The sequence below is a fragment of the Centruroides sculpturatus genome, unplaced genomic scaffold (assembly GCF_000671375.1).
Source record: "Centruroides sculpturatus isolate CEXI.00-Female unplaced genomic scaffold, Cexi_2.0 scaffold223, whole genome shotgun sequence".
Classification (NCBI taxonomy): domain Eukaryota; kingdom Metazoa; phylum Arthropoda; class Arachnida; order Scorpiones; family Buthidae; genus Centruroides; species Centruroides sculpturatus.
The window spans coordinates 42,974-55,073 of record NW_019384416.1 but is presented as its reverse complement, the minus strand read 5'-3'; the positions used below and the strand labels follow the sequence as shown (position 1 = coordinate 55,073).

At 29.0% G+C, this 12,100-nt stretch overlaps 1 protein-coding gene across 1 annotated transcript in view; it reads left to right on the top strand.

Moving 5' to 3' along the window:
• Positions 1-11,608, top strand: part of LOC111619186 (citron Rho-interacting kinase-like) — a 21,073-nt gene extending 9,465 nt beyond the window's left edge. The window contains exons 4-7 of the mRNA XM_023360874.1: positions 5,066-5,310; positions 8,244-8,337; positions 8,839-9,048; positions 11,429-11,608. Coding sequence (XP_023216642.1) covers positions 5,066-5,310; positions 8,244-8,337; positions 8,839-9,048; positions 11,429-11,608 — 729 coding nt within the window. The remainder of the gene's footprint in view (positions 1-5,065; positions 5,311-8,243; positions 8,338-8,838; positions 9,049-11,428) is intronic.
• Positions 11,609-12,100: the final 492 nt, after the last annotated feature.

Genomic DNA, 12,100 nt, shown 5'->3' with positions numbered 1-12,100 from the left:
CTATTTTTAAACTATTTAATGTTTTAATTCATATGCCTTTATGTCCTTATTATACAAATTTATTATCTAGATGTATACGAGGACAGATCATATTATTAGGACTTATTATACTGGTGTTCAAGTTTTGCAAAATAAGGAAATACGATCTGTCCTAGTAGACATTAACTGTATTTAAATCATTTTTGCTCCTTCTGTATTGCATTTTCATTTGCTATTATGCAAATTCAGCAGTGGCTGAACACTGCATTACAGAAGGATATGAAATATATTTAAATACAGTTAAAATAAAGAAAAAGGAAAGCAACAATTTTAAAAGGCAACTATATGAACATATTTACATAAAAAGACAAAACAATAGAATTAATAACAACTTGGAAAGAGAAATCCACCAATCCTGGAACAGTATAATTGATGGGGGGTAACAGGCTGAAACATTTATAAAGGAAATGAACTTAGCAATACAATAATTGTATAGGCAAAGGAAAGTGATGGATATGCTCGGAAACATGATACGGATTATTTTTTGTTAATATTTTTATATTTCAATGTAATTAAAGGCCAAAATAATTACATAGTAACTGTAAACCTGCTGATGAGGGCCTGAGTAGTCCGAAACACAGTGTGTAAAGGGTGTACAGGTGAAACAGATGAACAATAAAGATTGTTTGTTTTTCTGAATACATTTCCTCATTTTTCAGAATTTGGACACCAGTATAATAAGTTTTAATATGATCTGTTCTAGTAGACATCTAAATAATAAATTAACATTATGTTACTCACATAATTGCTAAATAGCATAAAACACCAGATATTCACTTATAATTGAAATTGAATCTTCACCTAATGGTTGTTTCTTTATAAATATGTACAAATTGTAAGTTATTAAGTTATTTTTTTGTATTAAAAAATTGTAATGTAGAAAAATATTATATATAGGGTAAACTTGCCTAATTTGTACTTGCGCCTAATTCATACTTCGCTTATATCTCGACTCCAGTAATAGCTATTAGTGTCTCTAGTAGCAAAAAAAGTAAATAACAATTGGTCCTATTACCATCTGACAGACAACACGCTGTTACGCTGCTCCCGACAAAAATATTGAAAAGGAAAGTTTTTTAACTTTTTCTGTAATATTTTTGCACATTTCGTAAGAACTTTCTTCAAATTGGATCGTGTGTAAGTTTTTTAACTATCTGCGATGTATTAATGCGTATTTTTGTGATTTTATCTGATGTGATGATATATGCATATTTGTTGTCAAATTTTTTGGAGACAAATGTAAAGTTTGTTCGACTTTTGTGCCTATTTCATACTCGAGGCAACTTCTTAAAACATACTGGTACGATTTAGGAAAACCATTTTTAGATGAATGTCACAATAAGCTATTACCGATTCATAAACTTATTGTTTTTCTAAGTTTCTGATTTGAAAAATAACCACAAAAGTTCAAAACAAATTAAAACTTAATTGTCTTTAATTTTAGAACAACATGTCAAAAAGAAAATATAATTCTTGGAGTAAACAAAATATGAAAGAAGCGATTAAAAAAATATAATGATGGGACCTTATAATTTAACGAAGTTTGTAGTGTATATAATGTATCGAAATTGACATTTAGACAACAGTTACAAGGACTGAATACAAATCAAAGAATAGACTAGATAGGTCATTTTTCAAATCACTAAAACTGAATTTTAGTGCTGCTTGCGCATTGTGGATGCGAAACCATCCTGGTTCCTTAATAAAGAATATCCTTGAGCCGCTTGTATGGACACAGGCATGCATGGTTTTGAATCTTGCAGATTATGGTCTTGCTATCGCTTTAAGATCAGGGATGAGGAATATGTTGTTCTTGACGAAGATGCTAATCTAAGTGAATCGGCGGAAGTCTCCCAGTATCTGGCAACTGAAAGTCAGCAAGAACAAACAGATACTTTAACGTGTGTGGCACAATCCAATCAGACTACTGAGCAAGAACAGACTGAAGAAGTTGAGTACCCACAACTTCCTGAGGTACCAACAACTCACCCTTCGGAAAAACAGCAAGATCAATGTCTAGAAGAGAAAGCGAAGGAATGTTCTTTAGGTATGAAAGTAAACATTTCTAATACAGAGATAGTTAGACCAACATTTGAAATAATATTTTTAATATGTGGTATTCTTGGAATTGCAAGAAGAAAAACGTATCAAAGAATCTTGGTGCAAAGAAAAGTAAAACTACTAAAATATCACAAAACGAGAATAAAAAAAAAAGGAAAACAGATGATGAAAATTGTTATTTTCATCATCTGTTTTCCTTTTTTTTTTATTGGTACTGTAAATTATGCCAAGAAGACGTAAAAGAAAGTATTATCAAATGCACACAATGTGAGATATGGGTACATGAACTTTGCGCAGGAACCAATAAAAAAACAACAGATTACAACTGTGACGACTGCCAAAAATTGGCGAAGACCATCCGCCAAATTTGTTAAGAGTTAATATACACACGTATTAATACAATATTGATTAAGATTTTTATTCTTAAGACTGCAAACCAATGATAGGATCTCAAAGTACAATTTAAGAATATATCAGTATGATTTAAGACAAATGGTCCTAAATCATATTTTTTTAGTGTTTTTTTTTTTTTTTTTTTTAAATTGTTTATTTCTCAGAAGTTTATAAGTTTTATGCTAAATTTCATTATGGTAGTAATAAAATATTTCCCAAATAAAAGTTACTTAAAATAAAAAATAATTTGTGTTTATTAATTTCGATAATATGATGGTTTTTCTTTAAGGGGTATGAATTAGGCACGTTTACCCTGTAGCACTGAAGAGGGGTTGAGAGTTCATGTCAACCCAAAATGCATATGTAGAATAAAGAGTTAAATTGTATATTTTAACCTTGGGATATTTTTCTTGCTGAAAGAAATACTAAATTTGTAAATATAGGATTATTTAGTTAAAATGCATAATAATTTTAATTTATTATTATTAAAAATTAAATTAGCATTTTTAAGATATAGATGATAGTATCAGAATTTTTTCTAAAATTTTTTTAATTAAATATATTTTAAAACAAATTATTTTAATTTGTAAATGGAAATAAGTAATAATGATAAAATTATATGAAATGTAATGTACTGTTTTGTAATGGTAAGTTACTTCTTTATTTTGGGTGACTATAAATATCATAAATTGAAAGTATGAAAATGGGACACAAATTTTTTTTGCACCAAGAGTTTTGGGAAAATAATAGTTATAATAAGAGAACATCACTTTGTGGCTGTTTTTTTTTATTGAACATGTAATTACAATAGTTTGTTTAATAAAAATTGTTTTAATTAAAAATTAATTACATTTTAACAAATATTTGTTTGTCATAATTTATTTGTTTTGTTTGATAATTGTATAAAATTTAATGAACAAAAGTAACATACTACAAAATTTAGGTTATGTAAAATATGTACTGTACATAGTTATCTAAAATATTCATTTATTTTTTACTTGTTTTGAATTCATACTATAAAATACAGTACTTATCATCATCATCATCATCATCATCATCATCTAACTTCAAAATGACACAAAAATATCTGAGATTCATCTAAATCTAATATCGAAAAGTATGATCCTAATAAACTAATAATGATTTTACTGTTTTGAATTGATCACAATAAATGGCACTTATTGTTTTTATTTTACTTCCATATTCTCAGGAGTATAAAAAAAATACTAAGCTAAGATAAATTATGGCATGAACAATAACTTTAAACTCTGTCGTCAATAGTGATTTTTCATATAGCAGGTTGAGATTATGGTTGTGAGATTATAGAGGTGCAGTTATTGCAGCTGATTTCATGATGACATGCAAAAATCACTTGAAATATAATGATTGCAATGTAAATATAAAAATAAAGGAATATGGGACATTTAAATATCTGGATAACTTTTCTCAAGACAATGGGATGTGGAAAAACAGGATGTCTCGTCATCCTATTTTTATCTATTGTTAAAATGTCTGTAATTATGAAATGAAGATATTAGCTAGAATAATTTCAGAAAAAATATTTACATTAACATTTTATTATTTTCTGATTCCAGATAACTTTTTCATATTTCCTTATAAAAANTTCATTTATTTTTTACTTGTTTTGAATTCATACTATAAAATACAGTACTTATCATCATCATCATCATCATCATCATCATCTAACTTCAAAATGACACAAAAATATCTGAGATTCATCTAAATCTAATATCGAAAAGTATGATCCTAATAAACTATTAATGATTTTACTGTTTTGAATTGATCACAATAAATGGCACTTATTGTTTTTACTTTACTTCCATATTCTTAGGAGTATAAAAAAAAATACTAAGCTAAGATAAATTATGGCACGAACAATAACTTTAAACTCTGTCGTCAATAGTGATTTTTCATATAGCAGGTTGAGATTATGGTTGTGAGATTATAGAGGTGCAGTTATTGCAGCTGATTTCATGATGATATGCAAAAATCACTTGAAATATAATGATTGCAATGTAAATATAAAAATAAAGGAATATGGGACATTTAAATATCTGGATAACTTTTCTCAAGACAATGGGATGTGGAAAAACAGGATGTCTCGTCATCCTATTTTTATCTATTGTTAAAATGTCTGTAATTATGAAATAAAGATATTAGCTAGAATAATTTCAGAAAAAATATTTACATTAACATTTTATTATTTTCTGATTCCAGATAACTTTTTCATATTTCCTTATAAAAACTTTTAAATAAATATCTTTAATTTTTTAAATTACTACATTTTTATGAAAAGCAGAGCAGTTCAAACATTTTTTCAGAAGAATTAAAATTTTTTTTAATAATTTGAATATATTAATTATTATGATTAGTTAATTATGAGTTAGTTATAATTTGAATTGTACTCCCTTATCAAAATCGCATGTTTGTTTGTTTTCACTCAGAGAAAATAATTTATTATTATAAATAGTACATTACATTATAATCTTAATTTAAGAAATTTGTCATAAAAGATTTTAATGTGTAAAAATTTAAATATTTAAATATTTAGGTAGCATTTTATGAGGAAGAAAGAGATATTATGGCAAAATCAAGTAGTCCATGGATTACTAAACTTCATTATGCTTTCCAAGATAGACTACATCTTTATTTAGTTATGGAATTTCATCCAGGTGGTGATATGTTATCTTTCTTAGATCATAACGATGATCAATTATCAGAAGATACTGCAAGATTTTATCTAGCAGAATTAGTATTGGCAATTCAAAGTGTACACAATATGGGATATGTGCACAGGTTATTATTATTATTTTATTTTAAGATTTTAAAATAACTACATTATAGCATTTATAGTAGTAATGAAATAAGATTTCAATAAATGGAATCATTTTCCAAATTATAAAACCTGTTTTTTATAAGAGTAAACATATTTTAATAACAGCTTTTTTGTATAATGATTTTAAAATTAACAAGTAAAATGGCAAAATAGTATTTGGGCCAAGGCTATGTCTTGGAGACTCATTACTAAACGGAATCACTTTGATACTCAAGGCGGATCTCATTCTCATTCTCCAATCTTCTTTGGTATCACTGCTTTTGGGCATGATTGTTCAAACTTTGCTGGCCATAACCACAAGGTCATCCACGATGTATTTTCAATGAAATTAACCTATCCAATTTTAAAATTTCTCTCCATTGCAAGTCTGCCTGGGTTCAATAATGAAAATTTCCCATTTTTGAAAAAATAATCGTGGCTATTGTATTATCCGAAATTATTTTTTTTATTTTGCACAAACAATATACAGTTTAACCCAATTATAACGTCATTGTATGTAATGACAACTCTAATATAACGTCAAATTTTTATCGGCCCCACGATTTTACTATACTAGATAATGTTAAAAAACCTACTTGTAATCAACACCCTGTTTTAGTGTCATATTTGAAGCACTCCCAAATTTACAAAATTAGATTATAAATTTTATTTAACATAGAAGAAACTGTGTGTTCAATCCTAAGGTCAGAGTTCACTTCTTAGAATGACTGCGGGTGGTACTCTCTTCTACCCGACTTCGGTGGGGTGAGGTGGCTGTTTTGCCTATTTGTAGAAGAGGGTCGCCATTTTGTATTTTATTTTGACTCAGTTCTCGGTCCCCTGACTACCTACGAGTCTGGATTTTTTTATGCGCAATGATTTGGGCACCTAATACTCTATGCCAAATATCAACTCTTGACATGTACTCCTTTATACCTCTATGCTGGTAATAATAAACGGCAGTACGATTATATAAACAAGCCATAGTCTTGTCAAAAATGCTCATAAAGTTTTAAAATGTTGCTTTTTAATTGTTAGTCAAATTAAGTAATTAGTCAAAGACAGTAAAGAAGATTCAACATAATGATTTCTTATATTTTTATTATTCCTAAAGATTCACAATAACATTGTTCTATAAAATACAAGTATAACTAATTTTTTCTATTTTAGTAGCATTTCTATTTCTTAGAACATTAAAGTTACATTTATTATGATGTGTATCATTCAACATACTTAATGTAATGCTGTTAATCTGAAGAGGGCATATACTTCATAGATGAACCAAAACATGTTTTGAAAGTTAAATAAAGAATTTCTAATGCTGTTGTGACTCTTTAGGCATGATGGGACTATAAGAATCAGATAAGTTGGCTAATTTATAATTAAGAATAAGATTTTTAATAAGATACTCTCTTTTGGCTAATTGTAAAATTTATTATTCATGTACCTGAAGAATTCTGTTGTTAATGTTTGAAGGTTATTTATATGCCACCAATAATAATGTATTGTTTGAGGTATTTAATATATTAATTAATAAAATGAAGAAAAAACTCTTGAATAATCTCGGACTTGATTGCATTGAATTTATTAACCATAATCACTGTTAATAATGCCACAAAAGCATGTTCATGCTTTTTCTAATTCAAAAGGTGTTAGTACGATATTTTGTAATGATTTTTCCATCATCAGCAACATGTGAAATACACATACTCTTTGTTGACCCTCAATGTATTTCTTTTACATCATTTCTAGCATTCTAGCAAATTCTATCAATCATAATAACAGCAATTGAATTTGCAATCTACAAAAGTGTTGCTGACACTGTTAAAAATATGTTGTAATTTAATACTTGTTTTTTTATTGTAAATTTTTATCTGCATTTTCTTTCCTAACAAATTTCTCTTCAAACATTCAATTGGTCCCACAATGGGCAGAGTCAGGTGATGAGGGATGAAATCTAACGTGCTCGAGACAGATTTCCTGACATTCTCGGTGTCTGAGTGACAGGTTAACATCTTTGCTTTAAAGATTTTGTATTACAAACATATTCACTTTTTAGCGATCAGAAAGAAGCAATGTTTGAAGCATTATATGTCCTAACATGATAGTTTGTTACTTAATAAAACACAGTAAAATTGTTTTTGAAAAGTAGTTGTGTTACAATCCAAATCCCTTATAATTTTTTTTAATTTAAAGTAATAAGGTGGTGACTCTGGTTAACATTTTTCCTCAGAATATCTGATTTTTAGGAACAAATTATCAATGTTAAGCAGGGATGCCTCCATATAAATTTAATTGCATCATATGAGATTTTAATTATATGTTAAGTTTTTTAAACACATTTTATATACTTGTCTATTACTTCATAAAAACTATGAAAATTGCTTTATGAAACTGTATTGGCTGTTATCCAACTCTTATGTTTAAACTCATTGTTGAAAAAACATTTGACATCAAGATATTCTTTAGTGACTAAACAGTGAAAATTATTCAGATGATTAAGAATTACTATAAGACAGATGATCGAGAGATGGGTGTTTTATGAGATATATTATTTAGTGAGTGTTCAAGCTTGGGCTTAATATCATGCCACATTTAGTGGGAAAGTATTCAAATTTAGTAGGAACTGGAGTTTGAACTAGTGGAAGAGTTATCTATAACTTGGCAACAGTACCTATAATACCTGAGTAAACTACTGTTTGATTACTGGATATGTCAAACTAGAGATTGGCTGAAGTACTGACTGTGTTGTAATTGGAAAATGACATAATTATTGATGTGTGTTTAAATAGAATTGGGTAGTTTTAAATAGACAGTTTTGATATTTTTTATTAGATAACTTAATATAAAATTAAAAAAACATTTTTAAATCATGCTTTAAAAATATTTAACATTTTTAATATTTTATTTGCAGAGATATAAAACCTGATAATATACTGATTGATCGAACAGGCCATATTAAATTGGCGGACTTTGGATCAGCAGCAAAACTTGGAGCTCAGAAGACTGTAATTATAACATTATTTTCATTATAAAAATCCATAAATTTTATAACTTGAATTTAAAGAAAAATTTCAGAAAAATAACAATTCTTTTCTCCAGTTTTATAGTTTTATTTGAGTTTCTATCTAGATGTACATCTTTCAGTTTGGTTACTTTAATATTTTGAATACTAATGAAATCTTGATATTTTCAATCAAGTTTGTTAGACATTAGAGCAGTAAATACAGTATTGTGTAATACTGCTTATCAGCAATACTGATCACACTAGAATAATAACAATAATATAAACAGCTGATCATAGTTAACAGCAATTAATAGTTGTAATAAAATATATTAACAAATGTTTTACTAATAGTTTTTTCTGAGGACCACTGTAGAGACAGTACTTAGTTTTAATTCATATGTTACAATCTAATTTTAGAAATTATTTTGAATTATATTAACAAATAAAAATGATCAAGAATCTCATATTTTGTTAAAATGATCTATAATAATTTTTTGTTAAGGTATTAAGTAAAATGCCTGTTGGTACTCCTGATTATATTGCTCCTGAAGTGTTAATGGCTATGAATTCTGGGCCAGCTGCATCCTCTACATATGGAGTGGAATGTGATTGGTGGTCTTTAGGAATTGTTGCATATGAAATGCTGTTTGGCCATACTCCATTTAATGATGAAAAAGTTCTTGCTACTTATAACAATATCATGAATTTTAAAGTAAGTTATATGTAATAATTGTATTAGATTGTGTTTTATAGACTACATTGTAGTAGTAATAAAGTATTAGCAAATTTTTTAAAATAGATAATAAAAAAATTGTGTGTGTCTTTCTTTACTGTAATTTTTTTGATTAAAATATGAAATCTGTTTAAATTTTTTAGATTTATTATAATTTTATGAAACTGTTTAATTCATATATTAATTTACTATGGATTTTTCAAATAGCTAAAACTTCAAATAGCTGCACAAAACTTCTTGGTCTTCAAATAGCTGCACAAAACTTCTTGGTCTTCAAATAGACCAAAAAGTTTTGTGCAGGACAACAGTCAGTACTGACATCTTGCATAGTGGCATATTGAAGTTGCAATGTTAAGATTGGTGATAGCCATTTTCAAATACCTTCATTCAGAGTAACTGGTCCATCACTGTTAATGAAGTTGCTGTCTGTTTGCAGATTAACTATGGATTGGCATATTCAGTAATGCATGATGTGTTTAACTATAGAAAAGTGTGTGCAAAATGGATTCCTAAACTTCTCACTGAGCACCAAAAAGGAGAGTGAATAGCAATGTACTGTACCTCCAATACCTACACTGTGGGAATAACTCCTAAGAGGTAGCAGCCTTCTTGGACTGAATTGTGACTGGATAACAGTATGCATTTGGTGTGTGCCCCAGCACAACAATGAAATTAAGGGGTGGAAATATACTCAATCCCCAGAAAGCAGAATGACTGGTTTTCAGCCAAAGCTTATGATGATCTTTTTCGACCATTGAGGTTCAGGAAGTGGATAAGGAGTGAAGAAAGATGAGATTACCTTGCAATCTTATGCAGAGATCTTGAAAAACCAACTATATGTGAGAAACCGTGGGTTCTAGAGGTTGTCCCTATCAACCACTTACTTGGCAACAGTCTGCAAAGACCGCTCATGTTGTTTTGCCCTTCTATCCATCCAGTGACAAGTGGGGAGTGCATTGGTAAGTCGATAGGTGTCCAGGTTCCCGAATAGACAGATGACAGGTTAACATAACAAATAAATGTTGTATTTTATAGTTAGTTATATAAAATAAAGAGGATATACAAAGCTAAACACATATATAGATAATATAGGGCTAAATGTAGTTACAATAATTTGTAATTACAACTGGGCTACTCTATAGCAGCTATGCCTATTTCCGTTGAGAGAGAGTTCTCAGGCCGCTCATAATTACCTCTGTGTGGATGGAAAGCTATATGCGACAATCAGTTACGGTTATGGAAGTAGTGAAAGTCCTCAATGTCTTCTACCATTGTCTTCTCAGACAGGATCGGGACGGGAGACCAAGATGGACCCTAGTTCAAGAATAACTTCCTGTGTCGATCGCCTCAAGCTTCCAGTGGCTGTCGCTTTTATAGCATTATGGTGGGAACGGGGTCACAAGATCGTATTCTGTTGATGATGACTTGCATTCTTTGACACTAAGTGTTAACTTTTTCCACTTGATTGTTGACACTAACGGTGACATCCGATCTTATTCTCGATGAGGAAAATTTTTTGTGTCGGCAGATGTTTACATTCAACTTTCGAAAAAAACTAATTATTTTTTCTTTGTTTTTTAAGTGAGTTTGCGCCCTAAAATCTGTGGGCTTGCATATGTAAGGCCATCAAGTCCAAAAAGCCAGGACTTCTGAGTAAAGGAATGATTTTTCTTTAATACAATGCTAGACCATGTGCCTAAACACCTTAAGCACCTTGATGATGATGAGAGAAGTCCTCAAACACTTGCCATACAATCCTGATTTGTTGCCATGTTACTACCATGTTTTTAGGAAGATGAAGGATGCACTCAGCTGGTTAATTGTTAAATCAGATGATGATGTGAGGGGGGTCATGGAATGTGTTTGCAAGTAGCCAAGCTGTGTTTTTAGAAAGAAAAAAAATTGTGAAGTGGTGGATACTTGCTTTAACCATCAGGAGAGGAATATTTTGAAAAATATTAAATGATATGCTCAAAAAATAATTCTGGTTTCATTTTGAATGAAATAAGTTTAATAATAAATCAATGTAATTAAAAATGTAGATACAAATTATTATTATTGTAGTAGTATAAGTGCAATACTTAATTGGCACAAATGCCATGTATTATGCCAGACAAAAGCCAATATGTTTTAGTTAAAAACAATTATTATCCAGATTGTTTATAAAAGAAATTTTTCAGTAATGGTTTGAAGTTATTAATTAAATATCTGTTACTGTTGACATATGTATCTGAATTAAAAAGCTTTTGTGAGACACGTATTTATTTATTATTGATGCTTTTACTTTTTTTGAATAAACTTAAGATTAAAATCTTTGTTTATAATCATTCATATTTAAGGTGTTGGTATTTTATTATAGAAATCTCTGAAGTTTCCAAATGATGAAGTTGAAGTATCTCAATCAGCAGTTGATCTAATTAAAGGTTTACTACAAGAAAGTACTGAACGTTGGGGCTATGAACAACTTTATGTAAACATATTCTTCATTGATATTGATTGGGATAATATCAGACAAAGTAAGAATTGTTTTAGGAAATAAAATTCATACTTTTAGTAAGTTAATACTATTAGTCTTTTTTTTTTTATTGTAATTTTTATTCTTTTCTGATACTTCAAAATAAAGTTTTCATATTTACTGAAATGATATAATCTAAAAGTATATTTAAATTAAACTTCTGTAAATGTTATTTGTCAGTTTTGTATATACTACCTTCTTTTGATTTGAATTATTCTATATACTGTACGTACATACTATGTTTGTATTGATACATAGCTCAAATTATTAATTGTATGCTTCTTGTAAATTGTATGTTTAAAAACAATTTTTTGAATTAAAATTACCATATATTCTGGCATATAAAATGACTTTTTAACCCAGGAAAATCTTCTCAAAAGTTGGGGGTCGTCTTATACGCCAGGTGTCGTCTTATAGGGCAGGGGCTACAGTCAGCCGGGAAGCCCAGGGTATGGATAGAGATAGAGCAGCGCTGTGCCCAGAAAAACACGCATCTTTCACTCATCTGGCCCACCT